The sequence below is a fragment of the Branchiostoma belcheri genome, unplaced genomic scaffold (genome assembly GCF_001625305.1).
Source record: "Branchiostoma belcheri isolate BF01 breed outbred unplaced genomic scaffold, Haploidv18h27 scaffold26, whole genome shotgun sequence".
NCBI lineage: Eukaryota > Metazoa > Chordata > Leptocardii > Amphioxiformes > Branchiostomatidae > Branchiostoma > Branchiostoma belcheri.
The window spans coordinates 1,229,380-1,252,001 of record NW_017803865.1 but is presented as its reverse complement, the minus strand read 5'-3'; the positions used below and the strand labels follow the sequence as shown (position 1 = coordinate 1,252,001).

At 41.7% G+C, this 22,622-nt stretch overlaps 1 protein-coding gene across 2 annotated transcripts in view; it reads right to left on the bottom strand.

The window, feature by feature from the left end:
* Window positions 1-79: 79 nt before the first annotated feature.
* LOC109471932 (heterogeneous nuclear ribonucleoprotein K-like) overlaps window positions 80-22,622 on the bottom strand; it is a 29,360-nt gene continuing 6,817 nt past the window's right edge. Inside the window, exons 2-15 of one of the 2 annotated variants that reach the window (XM_019771432.1) lie at window positions 15,146-15,308; window positions 9,311-9,346; window positions 8,656-8,747; window positions 8,237-8,293; window positions 6,139-6,182; window positions 5,384-5,456; window positions 4,822-4,947; window positions 4,351-4,423; window positions 3,974-4,029; window positions 3,233-3,678; window positions 2,807-2,958; window positions 2,087-2,139; window positions 1,371-1,540; window positions 80-195 (exon numbers count right to left, since the gene is read on the bottom strand). In XM_019771432.1, the coding sequence (XP_019626991.1) occupies window positions 156-195; window positions 1,371-1,540; window positions 2,087-2,139; window positions 2,807-2,958; window positions 3,233-3,678; window positions 3,974-4,029; window positions 4,351-4,423; window positions 4,822-4,947; window positions 5,384-5,456; window positions 6,139-6,182; window positions 8,237-8,293; window positions 8,656-8,747; window positions 9,311-9,346; window positions 15,146-15,173 (1,446 nt within the window). In that variant the 5' untranslated portion in view covers window positions 15,174-15,308 and the 3' untranslated portion in view covers window positions 80-155. The remainder of the gene's footprint in view (window positions 196-1,370; window positions 1,541-2,086; window positions 2,140-2,806; window positions 2,959-3,232; window positions 3,679-3,973; window positions 4,030-4,350; window positions 4,424-4,821; window positions 4,948-5,383; window positions 5,457-6,138; window positions 6,183-8,236; window positions 8,294-8,655; window positions 8,748-9,310; window positions 9,347-15,145; window positions 15,309-22,622) is intronic. The other variant, XM_019771433.1, reaches the window with a different exon arrangement.

Genomic DNA, 22,622 nt, shown 5'->3' with positions numbered 1-22,622 from the left:
GAACATCATACACAGACAACAATTAACATACATGTATCATGCACAACTGTTTTTACTGAAGAAGAGGATCTTTAAATAAAAACAAAGGAAAAAATAAACAGCACACAACCTCTGCACACTGGTGGAAACAAACCTGTTCTTTCGCATGACCCTTTTCAGTACCCATGATCTCCCATCAGTGAATCGCCTCGCACACTACAATGAAGATAGATACGTGCAAAATTCTGTCACAACACATTTTTTTACAACTTAACACGTATACAGTAGCATACCACACGGGGGAAACAACAGCCGTGGAGTTGGGATTCTACATGGATTGTAAGTGACTTTGCACCCAGTTTTATCAACTGGAGCTGTTGTAATAAACAGAGGAGTGTAACAAAGCTGAGTGCATAGCTTGTTTTCACACCATATTTAAAATCAACTGAGTTCTGGTTATAAATTACATGTTGTTTCCAAAGGGTGTTACTCTTTGTGAGAATAAGGTGAACAGAAAACAAAAGAGTAACCATTTTTGCATAGCCCAAAGTCTGTCTATGGTGGTAGAAATCATTCTGAAACTTCCTTTCCCCCTCTATATCCCTGCAACAATGAATAAATTCACTGAACTGAGCTCCCCACACCATGTAGAACCAACTCCCAGCTGCACCACAACAGAGTGTCCTCCCCAGTTTCACACTACAGTTAACAACAGCACATAGACAGGAGCTGGGGAACGTTCGACCCTGTGTGCCAAAAAGGGCCCGGTTGTCTGCTGTGGAGGACATCAAATATCCAAGTCTTGTTTTGAACTGGATGAGAAACGTGTCCCAATTTGGGCGGGGCTCAGCAGACCAACACTGACACTACAGGAAGGTGCTGTTCATTCTCATGTCTGCAGTTTCTCAGCTTTAGTCTCCAATACTATAGAATAGAAAATTTAATTTGTATTTCATAATCATCATGATGATGGTTGCATTTTCTAATTCAATATTACTGGCAATCTTTGGTATCTCTGTGATTTCTAAATCTCTATTTCATAATCATGATGATTGTATCATGATGATTGTATTTCATAATAAAATATTACTAGCAATGTTTGTCTGTTTGTTTGTTTGCTTGAAGCATTGTTTATTCACGAGAAGCTCAAATTTGCCTGCAGGCCGATTTTTCATTGAGGTCGTGAGGGATAACAGCAACCTTACAGGTCAGAGCTGGTCGGCAAAATTGTCTGAGATTACAAAGTTAACAAACATCTGAAAACTGGGGCCCAGAAAGTAAAAAAAAATCAATCCAAAAACACAAAGCAAAAAGGCAAAACAGTAGAGGTGAAATGGATGGTGTCGCTCACAGGAAACAAGAGGACCCCCTGCCCTCCCCGAGCCGCTCACCTGTTCTGCAGCAGGAACTGCGCGTTGCGGATCTGGTCGTCGTTGCCGGAGATGGTGATGATGCGGTCGGTGGAGCCGGGCAGCGGCTCGTCGATCTTGATCTGTGCCTCCGACCTCTCCCGGATGGACCGGATGCGGGACCCCCCTCTGCCGATGATGGAACCTGCCAGCTGGGGGGACAGAAGGGTTGAGGTTACTAGTATGTCCTCCTGTCTCTGTTAGTGTTAATCGGTCTGGCTGATATACATAGATACAGCCAAGGTGGCCCAACTACTACTTGAACTAGCAGGTAGGTATTGTTAGGGATAACCTTAGGAGGAATACAAAATTCCTACAGTCAGTAAGTTACAAGTTAAAACACATACACACATATATATCATCTTATACATATGTACGTATAATATGTATGTATGTATATATATATGTATGTATGTAACACTATGTAAATATATGTGTGTGCATGCGCGCATGTGTGTGTGCGTGTGTGCGTATGTTTGTGTGTGTGCTGCGTGCGTGCATGGGTGTGTGTGTATAAGATTTAATGTACTTTTAACTGTAACTGCCTACCAGAAGGAATGGTAGAAACACATTTGGCAAACACACATCAGCAGCAAAAGTGTACTACCAGTATTCATTACACTGCAAGTAAAAGAAGACATTGGACATTGTTTTTTTGTTTGCTTTATAGGTAAGGGTGAAATGAAACAAAAGCTCACCTCTTTAGGAATTGTGACTTGTGTTGAGTTAATGTTGCCTCCGCCGCTGAATCCTGCAGGACAGAAGAGACACGGGGATGTTGACAGGTATTCCTGACACGGACCTTCATTTCATCACACTGCACCTTACAATTTATCAAGGTCAACCTATTGTCCCCCAGGACATGTCCATCCACCCCATTCTGTCTGCACACATTCAATCACCCAGGCTTTATCTCTCTGGAAGTTGGATTTTCCCATTAAAATTTCAACACGCGACAAGGTTCCCTGGGGACGTCTATCCTCTGCTGCACTGGCACATATTCTCAGCACAGGCTTGGATGGTCAACAACAAAATCATTCATGTCCCAAAATCATTCATACCCTTTGCTGTAAATCTGTAGTTTTTGTCAGGAAGAAAATGTTGTACAGTGGATTCATTTCATTGTCAGATATAAATAGAAAAACAAAGGCAGTTTGATTTGCAAAACTATGAACATGAACTTAATTAATTTGAAAGATCTGTATGTAGCCATATGTATATTTTAGTGGTAAATTGTTGAGGATTGAAATTTGAGATGCAATATATTTCTAGTGTAAAAAGAGGGGGCCCACTAGTGTTTTATTTTGTACAAGTACAGGTACAGCAGAGTTTGGGGCCTGTACCTAAACAATTTTATGGATACTGGTATTAGGTCCACAGCCCTACTGTTAACCATTCAACAAGAATCAACTTCTCACCATCATTGCCTGATCTGAAGCCACCACCGCCGCCGCCATAACCGCCACCTCCCATCCCGTCACGATCCCGGTCTCTGCCGAACCTGCTGCCACCTCCGTAGTCGTCCCGCGTGAAGTCACGGCCACCACCGCCATAGCCGCCCATCCGGTCACTGCATGGACAGAAAAACTTCAGGTTTTGATTTTGCCAGGTTATACTAAATGTCGCCTACTGGCAGTTTTCAATGATTTCTGTAGGCAGTTCAACCTCAACATAGAATAACATTTCAACAAATGATCATAATGACAGCACTGTTCTCTTTTTGTTTTATTAGTGTCAGGGCAAATTAGTGTCAGGGTTTCCTTCTACTAAGTTCTATCTCCAAGGAAAAGCACAGAGGAAACAGCACTCTCAGACAGTTTTATAAGAAGACAAACTTTCCCCACCTGCCACCCATGCCAGGTCTGCCTCCTTGACCCCCCTGGGACATCATACCCCCCCTGTTGCGCATGGGGGGCGGCCCCCCTCCTCCTCCCATGCCCCTGCTGCCGGGTGGGGGGCCAGACCTCATCTCCGAGCCCATCATGCGGGGACCGCGTGGCCCGCCGGCCCCTCCGCCCCCGTGGCCGCCGTGGAAGTCGTGGTCGCGATGGCCCATGGAACCTCCCATCCCGGACCGCTGTCCGGACATGCCGCCCCGCGGGCCTCTGGGCGGGCCGCCGCGTCCTCTGGGACCGCCCCCGGAACCGCCGCGCCCGGAGAAGCCGCCCCTCCGGTCCCCACCACGGCCGCCGCGGGTGTCGTCATACGACGTGTAGCCGCCGTACTCTGCGGCGTAGAACTCGTCGTACAGGAAGGGGTCATACTGCGAGTTGGGACCTTTGATGGGAGCCTGGAGACCAAAGGCAAAGAGACAGAATGTTTAATTTTTTCATTTTATAATTCCTTTTTTTTCAATGTTTTCTACTCAAATCAATAAAGAATATAAAAAAATTGAAAAAGATGATAATTAACACAAAATGAAATTGACATTATCAAGAATTTGTACAACTGAACACAAAGTAAAGTGCTTCCCAACAAGCTTGCAATCAAGGGTCAAGTGCTTTACTTTTCACATGGAATTAGTGCATAAAAGACAGAAAAGACTAATAACGACAGAATGATAACTTGTCAAGAAGGATTCTTACTTTCTGCAGCAGTTCGATGATTTTCTTGATGGCACCAATACACTTCTCTGGCTTTCCTGTACAAACAAACAATCAAGCAGATTGATTCTTGACCTAACAAGCTTAAAGTTTAATCAGAGATACTGTAATTCCTGACCTTTTCACTGTACTGTTATGATCACTGTTTTCACTGTCACTTCTGTACCGTGCACTTATCATTACAGTTAACAAAATTCCTGGACGTTCTTTTTCCTGCACCTGTCGCCACCGTGAATATGATAATGTAGTTCCGTGAACATGTCCATTTTTCTCAGACCGTGAACTTTTGCTACCGTGAACAGAAAATGAATTACATTAGTACTGCAGAAATACATATAAAATCAAATCGCACTACATACCAGTCAATGCAACAACCCTCTCCGTGGAACCTGGGCAGCATTCTGAGTACACCTTGATGTTTGCCTCAGTTTGCTGAAAAACAAAACATGACAAAGATTATGAACGACTGATATCACTAGCTACTAGTATTCTTTGGATTGTTGTGAATTGTGGCTGATTGTTACATCCTTGTATTTTGAGGGGCAAATTTTAAGTTTTCTGTCTGTTACAGCATTATTCCAAAGCAAAATGTTAAGTTACATAATGGGACACAGGATTCTCCCCAGTAAGAAAAACACCCCTTCGCTGGTTGAAAGACAGTGTTAGGGCCTAAATCACAGCATTGGGCATCCAAATCAAAGTGGGGGTCCAACTCAAAGCACAGGGGTCCAAATCACAGCGTAGGGGGCCCCCATGCTCAAGCTATGCAAGCCACGTTAGCTAGAACACTGGGACATTTCTAATAGGACCCTTAGGGAAGTACAGCCCACCTCCCGTAGTTCCTTGATCTTGAATCCCGCGCGGCCGATGATGCAGCCTGCCTGGCTCTGGTGGACCAACATGCGCAGCTCACAGTCAAAGTTCAGGTCCTTGTGCTGCTGGTAGTGCTGCTGGTACTGTGGGGAGTAATGGCAATGGTGAGAGACAGCCTACAATAGAACCATCCAATGTTAGCGAAGCGGTCCCACTAATTACATCCACTAACATCAACTAACATCACTTGATATTTTGTGCATAGATACTTCTGTTTAATTAAGTATCATATCCAGGTGCAGACATACTTGGACCGTGGGTGTATCTGTGCACATAGATATTTGTGTGTCGGGCTATGTACGTATGTAAAAATACTATCATACCTACTGTGCAGTATCTTCCTGTTATTTTGTTTAAATGTTGTGATATTCATGTCCCTAAATGAATTTCGAGCCCTGGAGGCTGGAGCATTATCAAGACTATGAATATTTCAGTACTGTTGACAAAAAATAAAATGATTAAGTTTGACCAATAAGAAAGGACACCAGACATCTGGCATTGTCTGTCCCGAGTACTCACATCTTCCAGCACAGGTATGATATCTAGCAGGCAGTCACACGCTGTGTTCAAGTCAGCCGATATGGTAAGGATGCTGCGAACATGGGAGAAAAACAATAGTCATGTATCATTTCTCGCTTTCTTACACACTTGCACAACTACATGTACCTCTACTTGAAATAAAAGTGAACACACACACGCATTCTACGTGGAGTAAAATTTTTAGCCTTTTCTTTAGATCTTTAGGGAAAAACGTCCCATAAAACTTGAAATGAACTGATTTAAATACAGAAATGGAACTGGAAAGGTTTGATTTGTTTAGAATTACAGAATTGAAAGTTTTGGAAAACCCTTGCTACTTATTATTTGGATAACATTGAGGATGGAGATTGTTGGTCAATATCTTAACGACAGCAACAGGTGAACTGCAAGATAATACTTGATACCGGTCAGAAAATACAGTTTTCTTTAGGTTCTATTTTCTGGGACAAAATAAGCTATACAGCCGTCACAGCACCACATGGAAACAACTACAACACCACAGTTGAGATGGACTACAGGAAGTCTTTCCTTTGCACTATGATACTTTCCACTGCATACGCATCTCACATGCCCAGAAAAGAACCCCCTTATCAGCAACTATGCTGCTGTTCGAGTCTTGAACTCCGTTTTTAATACCAACCGTGAGTGTGGGATGACTGACTTAAAAATCATAAGAGTGAGTGAGGAAAATAATTCATGTGTAGAAAAGTTTTTTCCTACACACTGGGACATACCGCTCGGGGCCAGTGCAGTCAGGGACGGTAACGGTTGCTTTGTACTGGAGTAGTGGTGGTGGTGGTGGAGGCAGGGCAGGATGGAGACATGGTACGGGCCGGGCCGGGGCAGAACGGATTTCGAGCGGACCGGATCAATCGGGACCAGGCCAGGCCGGGGCGAGGCACACAACGTTCGTTCCATTGTGGGTCGGGGACAAGAGGTAGTGTTGGAGAGAGGGCCAGTGTCAATTAGGCATCAATTTCATAACTGTAACATACTTATTAAAGCATACGCGAGAGAGATACGTATCAACTACTACCATGGAAGACTTCTGGAAGGTGGCGGCTTTTCTGTGTAGAGGAAGGGAGATTAAAAAGAAGAGTGCTTCGGCAACAAACGGCATTCACATGGTCTGGCGGAGACAGGATACCCAACTGTAGTAACCAACTTTAGACTAGAGACAATTTCGAGTTACATTTTGAGGATATTCTTTCAGCAAAGCCACTGGTACATACTGTTTAAACCAAAATGAAGATATCTCATTTATGGTAGCATTGACAAACATGTCATTTATGGATGAATGGTCTGGACATATCTTTGGGAAAAGGAGACCTTTCACTATTGACTATGGGTCTAATATGTGAGCATTACAGTCAAACTTGTACAAGTGACCACCTCTGCATAAGGACCACCTGGCCATGTGACCATTATTTGTTCGTCCCTTAGATAATTTTGCTATTAACACAAGCATTCAGAATCCTGTCTATAGTGGCTACCTGTCCATGGCCACATGACCAGGTTTTAATGGGTCCCCCGAGTGGTCTTCTTGGGCAGGTTTGACTGTAATGTCCTTTCATTTTGACATTTTGTTTCAAAGAAAACTGGTGGTGTTGAGATGTTTGTATGGTAGCAACATTGGTTACTTCAGTTGTTGTGGACCACAAAGAGAAGAGGCACACTTGCGCTTGCTGATGGAGGGGGGTGGGGGGCTGCGAGCGAGCGAGGGGGATGGCTGCAGGGGGGTGGTTGGGAAGGGGGTGTGTGAGAATGAGGGGATATACAAGTCACATGAACTATAATTGCCCCACATTTCTCTGATATAGGACCCTTGTCTAGTGGAGGATTAAACATGGCGGCGCACCGATGCTCGCACCTTAGTCCCCGGGCTGGCGGCTGCAACAACCCACGCAAAAACGGGATAAGCTTTACGAAGCGGAGTGTGAAATCAAGCGAGGGACACTTGCTACGTCATAAACATGACAAGAGATCGGGACTAAAGAGCGAAAGATAGAGAGAGAGGTGTAATGGTGATGGAGATGACGGGCAGTTCTGACTGATAGTTTGGGACAAGGCAGTATAACATCTATAGATATAAAATGGAGGAGAAAGAATCTACTGGATGTAAAGAACGAGAGAGAGAGGATCACATAATTGTCCCCGGGACGGGCGGGCTGCAAAATTGGCAAAGGTCTCATTAGCTTGGGCTTGCGGGCCGGGCCTTTGTCTAAAGGGGAGAGGAGAAATAAGGCCATTAGCTGGAGTCATATAGGACTAGAGGATACACAACTTTACAAAGCTGAGCGAGACACAGATCTCTAGATCCATGTGAAGATCAGAGGTACACACTGAACACATGACTACCCACCACCAGATTAACGCCACTCATTTATAAAGTATCATTGAAATTAGGTCGGCTTTTATAAAAATTGCTTGATATCGAAATTAGGGGCTATTTCATCCAACTTAATGAAGTATACTCACATGTAGAATCAACTGACTATACCGTACACATTTGGTAAATATAACATTGAGGCAAATGCATGCTGGACACATTTTCTGAAGCCAATAATAACTAGAAGAACGAAAGTTAGAAAAGCAGCAAAAAGAATCCTGAGAAGACAGCATTGTAGCAGTAACATTATGAAAAATCATTGAGTTGACATAACTACAATTGGTTATCTACATTTATTATATTACTGTAGTGTAGTATTGCCTGTACTCAGCATCTACAAGTCGTTTACTTTTAAAATTTCGATTAAAACAAGATGCTTCGGTCTTTTTTACTTCAAGATGCTTCAGTTTAAAGCTGTCTGTAGAGAAAGGGATGATACACACCTCTGAACGCAGGCGCTTGATGTTTGAGCCCTGCTTGCCTATGATGGCTCCAGCATTCTGGAAAAAGAACCTTACATATCAACCATGCTGCTGTAATAGATAAACTAAACTCAGCACAGAATGTTCAGAAACGTGACAACAGATGATGATATCTCATTACTTTATCATTGGCATTGTGTTACATGTCACTAGAGAGCTTTGCTCTATTGCCCTTCACAATGATATTCTTTGTATTCTGTGCTGAGTATAGATGTATGAACTAAATTTCAAGACACTTTAGCATTGGGTCAATTTGCTCAAGCTCAGACATAAAACAAAACTTACAGACTATGTTTTTCTTACTGTTGTTAACCAGTGTCTTTCCTTTTTTCTATTCTTTGTGCAGCACCACTTTCCTTGTGTTGGGACTACAGACTTACCTTGCTCTGCAGCAGGATTCTCAGGTCCACCGGTGGTGGCGGTCGAGCTCGCTTGTTGGACTGGCCCCCCTCATCCTCGGCTGGGCGCTTCCCTACGGAGCAGGTCAGGAGAGTGAGAACACTGCTGTACAGTTCAATATCACCAGCACTTCACCAAGGCCACACCAAGTTATTTCATTGGTTCTCACTTATCAGAAATTTTAAGGTGAAAATATTGTAAGCAGTCATCATAAAAGCAGAGGGCACTGAGGGAATATGAATATGACTGTATTCACTTCATAAACTGAGTGCACTGAGGCATAATCCTGGTCATCAGCCTTTGTTTTCTATTACGTTTTTCCAGTTAAGCTTATTTTTGTTAAATCGGAGAACTAATAAATTAAATTGGTGTGGCCTATTAGTCTCAAATTAAAGAGGAATTAAGATGATCATGAACCACTGACGCAGTTCACAGACCCCGTACACACTTCCCCATGAGGACCTTTCAAAATTTCTTCCTGAATTTTTTGGATGTGGGTAACTTTTGTTTTGGACTACGCATAAGTCTTTCAATAGGACCAAAATCTGAAAACCATTTTTTCTAACCAAATGCTTATTGTGGTCCAGATGACATAGGAAGTGCATACACAGGGTGAAACATTAAGAAAGGCTGTACCTTCCTGATCCCAGCTATCCCTTTCTTGTTTAAACTCTGTAAGAAGAAGGGGGAGCAAATATTAGTCACAGAAAAGACAGTGACAGAACAAGCTGAGAGGCACGCCACCGCGGAGGTTCCCAAGAGCTAAACATTGATATGACACCCTATTACACAGTCAGAGGGAAACTTTGGTAGGATACCCAGTCAGAGGGAAACTTTGGTAGGATACCCAGTCAGAGGGAAACTTTGGTAGGACACCCTATTACACAGTATTGCAATCACCAGAAAACAGAATAGCAGACCGAGAGGCAGGAAAGAGCCCCTGATTCTCTCAGTTAACCTGAATATGTGAGTTGTTGGTTTCAATGTTGGAAAGACTATGTCTGGAGCATAATTTTACATGGAATTCACAATCGCATGGTGATAAAATTGTGAACATTTCACTTTTATTAGAGACTTTTTTATTGATCCAGCCACATTGCAAAGACTGAAATCCTCATTTTGTATAAACCTGCACTGTGACATTTCACCAAAGGCCATCGTGGCATTTATGTATGAAAAAAGTAAGTGTCAGGACCCATTCCCTTAATACCATGTAACCAGCAGGGACGATTGTACTAAGGAAAGAATAAATGAGTGAATGAATGAATGAATGAATGCAGATATGAAAATACAAAAATGAAAGAAAAAAGGAAAAGATATTTAGAGGTGGTACAGAAAACTGGTAGATATGAAATATAAAGACATGATAAGGTGCTTAAAAATCCCTCCATCCATGTGATAATGATGGATAACAATAATCCATATTACTGACATTAACCTCTCAGTTAATTTATTTCCCTACCTACATAGCACTGCTGCATGGTGAATCAATTTTCTGGAAATCTACAGTAAATCACAAACCTTTTAAGACATAATAATTTGATTTACTATTAAGTCCTGACAACTTGCAGACATATCACCTGTAACCTGCATTTTCATGTAAATCCCAAAGTAACCACGCCGACATCACGCAGCATTTCCCCCAGCCCTGCTCAAGTAGATTTCAGCAGATTTGAATTATAAAGGTCAACTTTTATCTCCTTTCAACTCAGCGGCCTAGGGAAGAATAGCCCTTTGCCATGGCAACGCAGCGCTAAATCCCCTGACCCGGCACTTTTCTCGGCGGCCACTGCGTTTATCCACATCAATATAGGGCCAGGTAATTGAATAACTATTGTGTTCCGCCCTGAAATGGATCGGGTACATACAGACTGGCTGGTGATAATGGTGGTTGTACCTCGTAGATCAATACAGGACGGTGTTAACACGGTGTGGCAGATAAAAATCACTTTGGGACAATATTCTTCTATCACAGCAGGACGGACACGGGAGGGACTCAGCTGGAAAATAAAATCCTTCCTTCGGAATCTGATCAGATTTTCTTCTTTTCTGATAGGATAAAGAATATATCTGGTATTAGTGGGAAAATACTTTTTAATGAGGGCTGGAAATTCTTGGTGCACAGGCACTTCTGTGCACCTAACTTCTGATCGCAGATGTGCCGGTGTACCTCGATATCTGTGCAGGGTTATGTACGTAAAGGTACGATTGCATACTAGCTCTGGTATAACCTCCTTGGGGGCATGTTGGCCCTACAAGTATAACTAAGGAGCTGACCCTGGAAACAGTCTAGCAAGGGATTACTCAGGTGGTAGAGAAGGCCTTGAATACTCTCCAAGCAGAGGTTGGTGGGGAGGGCTGTGACCTTTCTATAATATGCCCTGTTTTCTGTTGTTACTCCTCACCACTACTGCCAAAAGGGGCTGTACTAATCACCTCAATGGAGGAGTAGCAATGGAAAACGGGGCATATGACAAAAAGGTCCCAATCTTCCCCACTAACCTCTGCTTGGAGAGTGGTAATGAAGGCCTATGGAGGAACCTTACTATCCTGCTCCAGGAAAAATCCATCTTTTCTCTGTAACCTTTACACGGAACGGTATTCTGTCTCCGAGATAACAGTACGCACGAGCCTGCAATTATGTCAAAAGCACCCCGAGGGAGAATTAACCCACATGCACCTGATGTGACAATGGGCACACCTTACATTAATGATGCATTAGAAGCCAATTAATAATGGGTTGTTCAGGTCAATTGCGATGGGGCAATTAGCGGCACTGTATTCCAAAATGTGCCAGAAATACTCAATCGCGCTCTCTTCACAAATTTGTTGAAAACTGCACATACCAAATCTAATTTCAGTCTGGTCTTCGTATTGACATCTTATGTCAATCCTTCCACAAATGTGGTGAATCTCAATAAATCATTTTTGAAATGCAATGAAACTCAAGCAAAATGTTATCATTGAGATGAATAGTATTTTTCAGTAAAAATTCATTTATTCATTCATTCCTTCTTTTACAGCTAAGACCAGTGGGCAAGGAACCATGCAGACCACCATCTAGGACGAATGCCCTTATAAAGCCAGAAGAAGATGTTATTTGTTCAATGAAAACGCAGCTGTATAACCGGACACCGTGTCACCACTGGTGCAGAAAATCATCAGAATAATGGAGGGGTGGACATGAATGATGTATGAGGCCACCATTGTGTCACTCCCGTCCTGAAATTCATAATTCAGGAGAGGCGGGGATGCCAGGCCTCATCACCGCAGCTGGGATCATCAAAGGCTTGTTAACGAGCCACGGCAGCTCCTGAAATTCTCATCCTAACCTCACTCTGCTACGGGAACGCACACGACACAGAGAAGTTTTATTCTGTTCAGTTACAGATACATCTGTTCATACCAGAGACTGCATGTATACCTCAAAGGTTTTGTCAAATTTTATAAAACAGATTCTTTGATAAAGACTTCTGTATTTGATTTCAATGACAAATTTGCCTTGAAAATTGTGATAGTGGATCAACAGAGAGAAATTTTATTCTGTTCACTTACACTTACAGAAACCAGGGGCTACTACTCAAATATATATGTACTAAAGAACAAGAAAGGAGAGGTTTTGTGAAATTTGAAACAGATTCTTTCATAAATGATTCTTTTGTGTTCGTTGATGAAGGTTAGACATCCAGGTAATGAGATACACAAGAAATTGTACCTCAAGCAACCGGACAGGTTTTGAAAACTGTCAGATGTTTCAGGTAGCATCCACTACTTTTCATCAGTGACTGAGTTTGTAAATAATCTTTGTTTGATTTGAATTATGAATTTTCCACGAAAATCGTCCGTGTCAGCAAATGAAAAGCATAGGTAATATGCTGAACAGTAATGTCTTCATCTTGCCAATTCTATGGCTATAATACATCACATTGAATTGGGAGGGCAACCCTGCATTAGGGCAGATGAAAGAATACGCCCCAAAGGGGGACCTACACAATATCTAATACAATACCATTATGCCCAATGGACTGCTACCATATGCCACTGACAATATCAATTACCCAAGCCATGTTTTGTGTCTCTATCAACTGGTGATCAGATAACAATTGCCCAGGACGATTTTGGAGCAATTTTTGGTCAGCCCCAACACATGAATGAACATAACACCTAATTCTACCTATTTCTTAGATCATAAACAATGTCAGATTCTTCCAGATATTCTTAAAACTGACTAAGTTTATGGCACAATGTAAAATACTTCCAATACCTTGCATGCAAAACAAATTACACCATTACACTGAAAAATGTCTAATTTTCTTGAACAATAACTGTTTACCGTTTTTCTCTCTATTTTCGCCTTGGTCTAAACCAACAGAATGAGAATGCAACAGGTCGCCATTGTTAGATGTTTACATGGACTACCAGCCATGCAGTCTAATCTCTACCTGGGACAGTTGCCTTCTGATACTGATGTATGGGACATATTACATGCTTAAAACATGACTGAAATTAGGCACCACACCCACAGGTTGGCCTGAATCCGAGCAGGTTCATGTCAATAAGACTATAGAACATCCACTGAAAAGTTGTAAGAAATAACAGCAAGCGATTTTCCCTGACCACTTATTCTGTTGGTCACTTTGAAACATGCAAACAAATTATCTACCAGAGGTCTCATCTTCCAAAAGCTTACCTGAAGAATCATCTGAATGTGTAAAAAGACAGGCATACATTCCCAGGGCTGAAAATACTGGACGCATCTGTACTTTTGTGCACCTTTTCTGTGAACATTGGAGCTTTGCACCTGATTTTGGACTGTGGGTGAATTTAGATATTTGTGTGGGGTTCTATACATAAAGGTGCTATTGAACACCTGTATAAAGGTAGGTAGGTATACAGCATATTCTTGACATTTTTACTATGACGCATTACTTGTTTAAAATTTTGAAGTTGGCTGTATTTCGGATTCAAGTTTTGATGAGAGGTTGTAAGGTTAGTGGTATTGTTTTGCTGACAGTCTACTTTATGTTGTGGATCTAAATTATGGATCTAAATTTTTAGGTTGGGTACAGCAGTACACCTATGCTCAAAAATGAATTTCACAGCCAGTCAAACATGCCAGACTTGAGCTGCAGGTTTGGTCCAATTTTTAGCCGAATACAATACCAATTTCAGAGGGATTTCTCCTGTTATCCTCCAGTCTTACAATAGAAACCTGATATGGAAAAAAATTTTCCCGGGAATCTTTCTCTCGTGGGCTCAAAATATCATGTTTACAACCAGGACAAAATCTTTCCAAATGCTTCTTTCATCAGTTAGCTTGTTGGGAAGATCCTGATAAAAAAGAAGGCTGTAAGTGTAAGAATTCTCATTTCAATACCTACAGTTGCAACAGGTGCTCTTTACAGTGTATACACCTTTTCATCCTTCCCCCAGACCAATTACTATGACAGAAATTAACATAGGAATTGTGGGGCACACGCCCGGTGCATGTGCAACGGAGTGCTGTGTGAGGAAACCTGTGGCCCGTTGTGTCACCTGCTGGGCACCTGTTGTTTCAGAACCTGAACTGACCCTGCCTTTTCCTGGACACTCTTCAAGTTTCAACACAGAGGGAACAAAAGCTATTGACCTAGACATGTGTGTCTGTTCTAAATTACGTGTATATCCATCGTGATGATATGAACTAACAGGAAAAATACTTTACAAACATGGCTCCTTGTCATATATCCATCTACAGTTTTCTATTGATCCAAGCGGATGTCCATCCTGCTTCGTGTCGTATACACAACGCAAAGAAATATCTTCCTAAAGGTCAAAGCATGTTACCTCATAAACTTACCATTTTATCAAACAAGAGAGAAAGCTCTAATTATCAACACTCCATGTTACTTGGAACCTTCAGCCTTTGAAATATGCATTTAGCTACTAGTTACACCACCAGTTTTGAAAGATATCCTTAAACACATCTTTGAGGCAATCTTCTATGGCTCCGCTGGGCATTGTCTGTTCGGCCAGTGTTGATAACAGGAGCTACAGTGATAAGTATTCATTCTGACTGGGTGAAACAAACATCACTTTCCCTGCGCACAGGGAGCCCAGATGGCATGGACCTACCGAATTGAAGAGGCAAATGCATTTTGCTGTTTCAACATCCCGCTAATGCACGAGCACTCTACAGGCAGTGGGGCTCAAATGGTACATCAAACAGCTCGGGACACACATGGCAAATATGTCTGCACTGTACAGAACACCCAGAAAACCCACCACCACATCTTCTTCCCTTCTCATCATGCCGTCATGCAGCAAGCTGCAGCAGAACCTTTTCCCACCACAGAGAGGTTGTAATGTATACACACACATGGCTGAAGAGCGCACAGCGTGTTGTAGGGAACACTTCCGCTCTTAGGACAATACAGGACAGTGCGGAGGAGAAAAAGGAAACACGGGAAAGAGAAGGGAAACGGGTCTCACCGTCGCTGTTGATCGGTTCGGAATCCATGGCTGCCCGGCGGTGCGCAAGTGTTTTCTGGTCTGCTCGATGTCCGCTGATCTAACTGGACCCCGTCTGCTCTGGCTTTATACGCAGTCTGCCAATCAACTCCACTCTTTACAAGGTATCCCAGCAGTCACGAGCCTATGGGAACACGACGTTTGGCACCATTAGAATTGCAAATGAGGTGCAGGCCCCGCTAGCCTAAACAATAGCATCGGGGGCACCTTGCACGCGCTCGCTATTCATTTCTAATTACACATGCAAATCCCCACACAAACAGTTATGAAAATTGGCCAGGCATGAGTGCCTTAGGTAATCATACACAGGCAGGGGAGGGGAACTACATGTACCTGGCGAGGCTGGGTTACCTGCCACCAGGTGTGCAGGACAGGTTAACAAACGTGTGCAACAGGTAGTAACCTTGCAGGGCTTCTTCAACCATTCAGTTGAACCATACCAGTCTTTTTTTGTATACATAAATACCAGCTCCACAGACACACACAAATATGCTGGGAGTGCAGGGTTTTCTCATGCAAGAATTTCTATGACAACAATTCTTAATCAACCTTGTTAAATTACTCACACGAATGTTATTCTGTACTATACACAGGTGAAAATAAACCCATATAATTTCTGACAAGGCAACAACGCCACAAGAGAGCAACAGGTTTTACTGTGTTGCTACTTTAATAATAACATACCATATGTGCTACACATTACTTAGCATAAGTCAACAGGGGTGGCATAAAAGGATATATGAATTGGATCTTACAGAGGTCATAATAACATGCAGCAAAGACTATTTTGTCCCAAGTATTGCAATGTGTTTAGGTTTCATACGTCTAGTGACAAAAGATAATTTGTAAACTTATAATTGTAATCCTAATTATTGCAAGTGCATTTACTTTTGCAGTGGTTTTATTGTGCTGCTGGCTATATTGGCTGGCTATATAAGTCTCACAGCAGATACACATGCTCTGATGGTCACTACTACCGGGTAATGCAATAACTGGTGGATAGTGACTATCTGTGCACACATTAACACACCAGGATGGCACACAGGCCATAAGGTGGGTCCTGACACCACTACTGTACCATTCTAACAGCACACCTGTGGATTTCACATTCAGGGGGTAATAAAACCATTAGAATAACCACTGGTTGGGGAGTACTGTAAAATGCATTTACTTTCGCTGTGGTTTTATTTTGGGATGAGAGTGAAGGGGTTTTTTTTTACTATGTTTCAAATTTGTAGTTCATATACTAGTAATTCTGTTTTATTAATACATGTACATTGGACATGCATGTTCAATCATTGAATGTGTCATGAAGACATGGTGAAAAAATCAGCACAAAAATAGAACCGCTGCGAATATTTCAAGATTTACAGTATTAAAGGCTAGTCCTTCAGACAAGAACAAAAACCAGAGTGGACATTAAAAACAGGTTATACAAAAAGTAACTTCCCATTCCAATTTGAAAATGACCTACATGTATATACATGTAACTGGATAATAGCTGCAAGTGACACAAATACAGTTACCAGTAAAAGTTGTAACTTTGTTTCTTTCTAATCAATCAAAAAGTCACAATATACACCCTGAGAGGTTTCAAGTTTCTAGCTCTGGTCACATTTCTAATCCACATCTCAGGCCTCAGACAGGAGTATAATGGAACCTTCCAAAGATGGTTGAAACTGAAAGGTCGTCCCAACCAATACCGATAGATATCAGTACTGATGGTAGTAAGTGTTTCTCCATACTAGCCTGCTAACCATTAATAGTAGTGCAGAGGACAAAAGAGACTTGGCAGCTAGGAAAGTATGATAACTGAACACATAGGATATTTTTATATTTTACCTTAGACTTTAAAATACATATGTGATACACCAAAATAAAAATGCTTTCTTCATGTTCTTCTACTTCAGTTCTAGCAAACAAGTTGTCTTTTCTTGGATTGTTCAACATGTTGTTTCTTGTAATTATAGTAACTTTCGTCGCAAATCTATGCCTGTATTCTAAAGCTGAGTAGACCAAGGAGGCATAATTTTCTTTTTCCTTTTTTGAAAACCCAGAAAAAAACATACATGCACGTGAGGATAAAATCCATAAAATTAAGTCAAAGTGGGCTTGAATACATGCAGCTACGACGGGAGAAGGCGTAAGGTAAAGGGATGATGGGGAAAATGTAACAGCAAAAATTTTTGAGTAAAGAATATTCTTTCGAGATTGGCAACATTAAGAATCATCTGTCCCTGAAAATATGCACGGCACCTGCGATGCCACGTAATGTCATTCTTCAAAACTAATCTTCTGGATTAGATCATGAATATTTTAGCAGGCAGATTGTCTGTAGTGTGACATGCCAGGAAGATATGACCAGGTAACGTGCAAAGACTTCATCCCACTACCGGTTTCAACAATTGCTCCACACGCAACTGTGGGCAGAAGGGTCGTCCAGAACTGAAGGAGGCCATATGGAAAGCCTGACTGTAAATATAGAGGTCTACATACCCCTTTTAGTTTAATGAGAAGGTAGTAAAGCAGCTTAGCATTTGTACTTTATGTTTATCATGTGAAAAACAGAAGAAAAAATATATCTTCAAAAATGCTACATTTTACATTGGAGGACAATGTATTAAAAAAAGCTACATTCTAAATTGGAACTCCAAGCTCTGTATGGGGTATATTGGTATTTGATAATTAATTGAACACGGCTGCAAACTACCAATTTTATCTCATTACAACTGTTGATAAAATCAACATGTACTGAAGAAACTTTGCACTAGTTATCATCTCAACATGCTGTTACAGGAGCTGGTGTGTTGAAGCTGGTGTTATGCTGAAGGGTGGTTATACCAGCTATACCAATACAGATAGATACAGGAATAAGGAAAACTTTATTTTTCTTTCACTTGGTCACAGCTTTAAACCATATCAGGATCTGCCTTTTGTGAGACCAGACACATTTCTGAGAATTCTGACCATGTGGCTACGTGCACCATGAGTCATGACAAACTTTGAACCTTGGGTTCAATCGCAAACTACATAGATTATTTTATGTTTGTGGGTATTTAATTTCGCAATAGGAGGGTCAAAGCCAGTGCTTTCAGTTTCACTTCAGTTTATGGTTGTGTTTGTAACAGGTGTAGGACTATGAACCTTAATATTATAACCTAGGTGGAGGTAGGTTGGAGCAGGCATACATGTACTTGCCTTCACAGATGGAAGCCAGGCTATCCACAGCCTAGGGGTTAGGCCTGTCTGGGATTCTGTTTTTCTGGCTTTCTGTTTTGTTAACTTTTGTTAAAAATATCCCAAGATTTGTCTGCAATGAGAATTTGTTTTTAACTGTGTGGGCAGATGAAACCCTACAGTGGCCAACCTCCCCTGGTAAACTCTGCTCCCTGTCTGGCTAATTTTTCAACCAGCATAGTTAGTCTGGGAGCAACTATGATACAGATCAGCATTGTTAGAGACTTCCCTACAGATGAGGCAAGGGAGGCTGATGATGAGAAGGAATCACTTCTCCATTGGAGCATAACGAGCCGACCCACGGGGGTCCCCAAGCACACAATACTTTAATGAGACATCCAATCCGAAGGACGATCAAAATTGGGTGGTGACATTGTAGCTGGGCTGTCATATAATACACCTAATTACACCGCTTTTACAATATGAAATGGCAATACACCGCTGCATATTCAATTTCATTTGGTACTTCTACTGGCAAGCACTCAACAGGTGATGTCATGAAAGAGGCATGGAGCACGCAACAGTCGCGGGGAGGGCCTGGAATATTCCGCACGTTCCAGGAATATTCCAGAAAAAAAGACTGTTGATGGGGACGTTTCTTACATGAAAAGTGGTTCAACCTTTTGCCTGCTGCTTATGCCTGTAAAAAAAAACAAATTTTGTGCCAGAAGAATGCTTCAGCAGGCAGAAGGTTAATCAGTTTGCCAAGGACGTTTAATAAAAGTCTTGATATGTATGCAACACGGTGCAACTTGCTTGAACTAGTTTTGACAAATCTTTCACATTCCAGCTCTGAATGAATGGAAGTTAATAAGACATTACAAAACCAGAACCATACCAGAGAAAATTGGTTGCCATAGTGTATCTTCTGTGTTTGCCTGGGTGCTGTCCTACTTGCCAGGGCTACCACACTCACTCCAAAAAAATAGGATGGTACACAGGCTACTTCTGTGTTGCCCCAATGGTCAAATAAGGGATAGGTGGAATGACTCCTGTAGCTCAGGTTGTGAAAATGAAAAAGAATGCGATTCAATGCAAAGGCACTTGGCTGAAGTGATGAACCAGTCCTAATTCACCTTCAATGGTTCCACACAACATACATGTATGGCAGCTGTCACAACCAATCCCTTCCCCTGGATAATAACGGCTATATATTATTAATACATGATGAACAACGGCCTTTCCAAATTCGTTATGATAGCCTTAGATGGTCTTATCCTTAGCTTTACTTCACACATCACATTTCCTTCTGGATTACTGTGCAGTAACATGGGAGTAAAGTACTAAAGATGAGAGGATGGAATATTTAGCCATCTCTTGGCATCCAGCTAGCCTCAACCAGACTAACTATAGTAGTCTATACTGCCTCAAATATATAGCCTGGGTGCCATCCGATTTGTAAAGGTAACCCCAAATTTTTGGGGAGTTGCCAGTACAAATCAGATGGTACCCAGGCTATGAAATATATGAAAATTTAGCCAAATTGGGAGAATGATTTGCTGAAGTTTGGCCACCGTATGGTTTTGTTTGTCCAATGTTCCCATTACCATGAGCTTACTCTCCTGGCCAACTAGAGTACTCGTATTCACCTGATTTTCGCTCAAATCTACTATCTATAATGAGTACTAGTGAAGGCTGGTCTAAACCAGAAAAGATAAAAAGCGACAAGTTGATAAGCAAAAACTGGGGAGGTGGTTCTCTGACATGTCTAATTATAGATGAGGCTACTATCAGAGAGCTGTATTGCCCTATTAAAGAGCACATCCCAGCTATTTCTCTCAAAATATCTGGAATATTCTCATGAATTGCAAATCAACTGTTGATTGCTTCATTTCATATGGAGAGCGCTGTAAAAATATCGAGGACAACTGGAGCACGTGTCTTGATAAGCTAAAAGTATGGCAACTAGCAAAAAAGTACAAATATAGCAAAAAAGTAAGGACCTGAACGTATGGACTGACAGTTGGATACATGTAGATTGGCATACAGATGATTGGCCTAACTTGTCCAGGCCTGTACCTATAACATGTACATGTAAACCCGTGTACCTGTACCTAAAATTGGTTTAGGGTCTTACGATCCGGTCTAGTTCCACATGACCTGTACAGTACCACACCCACTGTCTTTCCTACAAGGCCCCAATCATGGCAATTATCACTAATTGTGTTGAAATCTTGCCCATTGCGTTGTCGCGTCGGTAGATGATATTTCAGATCTGCCAAACTTTCATGTGGAACAAAGTATGCGCAGTCCGCCGACAGAAGCAGCGATATGGTTGTCTTTGTACCAATTAGGAATAATTGCTTTGTAGGATCAGGCTTCATCTGTCAACTCGTGTGCGCATCAGTTGTCAACTTTCTGGCATCATCTTCAGAAACTGCGCTACAAACTAGTGTCATCGTGTTTTGTAATTAGCTGGATTCTATCTTTTCAAATCCCACCCTTGCAGGGCTGGAAATACTGGGTGTGTATGCACTTTTGTACAACCAAAATTGGACCTGTGCTCCTAATATTTGACTGTGGGTACTGCATGGGGTTAGGTACGCAAAGGTACAAATGTAAACTAGTTATGTATTATGTCTGTATACAGCATATTCTTGACATTTGTGTCAGAAAAAATAATTAAACCATTGCCGGATTACTTATATTGTGTACCCAAATTTTTTTTCTGTATACTTTTACGTGAAAAATGGCAGAAAAAATGAGCCCTGCTTTCATTCAATATCCTACTAGCTTTGGCTCAAAATGAAAAATTACCTAAGTCCTCATCCTAACATCATCATTTACAATAAATACTTTTTATATGTTGTTCCTTCATTACGTGTACTAATTTTAGACAAGTGAACTAAATTTATGTGCAGTAGTACCATCAAATGGTAGCCATAACATGGTTGTCTTGGTGGCAATAAGTTGTAGGACCAAGATTCAGGTTTAATCTCATGTGTGCATCAGTTGTCATCTTTCTAGAATCATTATCAGACTAGTATCACCACATTAGGCCACACCGTCTTAATTTTACGGATGACATCCGCTGAAGACCCCCAAACTAGTGCGCGCGGGCGAATAAAAAAAATTCTGACGAAAAATAAAAATGCTTCTAAACCACAGGAATACAAAGCTGGTATTGTGAATATGCGATGTATACGACAGGCCGGCACATGTTGGCTTTTTGTGAAGTTTTGAATCGGCACTGTACATATGTACTGAGATCTGGAGCTTCGGGTGCCGTCCTCCAGAGTTACCGCCGGCTCCCTATTGTCGCTAACTAGCATGGACTACCCAGGCCTAGACCCAGGTCAGAGCTTCAGAGGACGTGATCTTTTTTTTAGGACAGGCGAAAATTAATGCGCGTGCGGATGTCATCCACAAAATTAAGTCGGTGTGGCCTTAGGCATATATAGCAGAACAAACTGTGCTAGCGCAAAACCTGTATTGTGCCTTTTATGGCTGTATTGGCAATTTATGAGAAATGTCGCCTCAAACTTGAACCCTCAAAACCCTTTTCGTCACTTTTTACTATTCACTACCACGGACCCTGGTCGCAGAAGAACTGGGGTGTGCACCGTTAAAGATGACATTCTGTCTATACCAGTAGTTTTCAAATGTTGTATCGGAACAGATATTGTCTGCAACAGGCAAAATTCTATTGCGTGAAACCATGAAAATTTCGCACAGGTTCAGTACATTTTGCAGACATGCTTCATTGTTATATGAAAACCTCCATTTCCCTCCTTATGCAAAATTAAGGCCTAGCAAAAAAAATTTACAACATTACTCCTTATCATCCCAGAATACAACATATGCTGATGCCTAACTGAAAAATGATCTATAAACATGAATAGATATAAAGATTGGCCTAAAGTACAAGAGGAAACCTCCATACCTTCAAGGCCCAAGACTAAAATACAAACTATTTCTGCCGCCTGGACAAGGATCCCATGTCACAGGAGCCTGCCCATGTCCCTGGTGTTATGGGTCCAAGGATAAATTGTTCCCCAAACTGCTCCCACAAATGCTGGCGATGACATAACCCCTGACCTCAGCATATTCAGCGTGATGTTCATGGGACTAGCTCTCCAAGCTGAGGATAGATTCATTTTTGACATTTTTCAGGCATTTTAGCTATTTTGTCAGGATTTCTATTTCTTTGGGTATATTGGCCTAACCCAAAGAAAACTGACAAATAGAAAGTGTCATAACT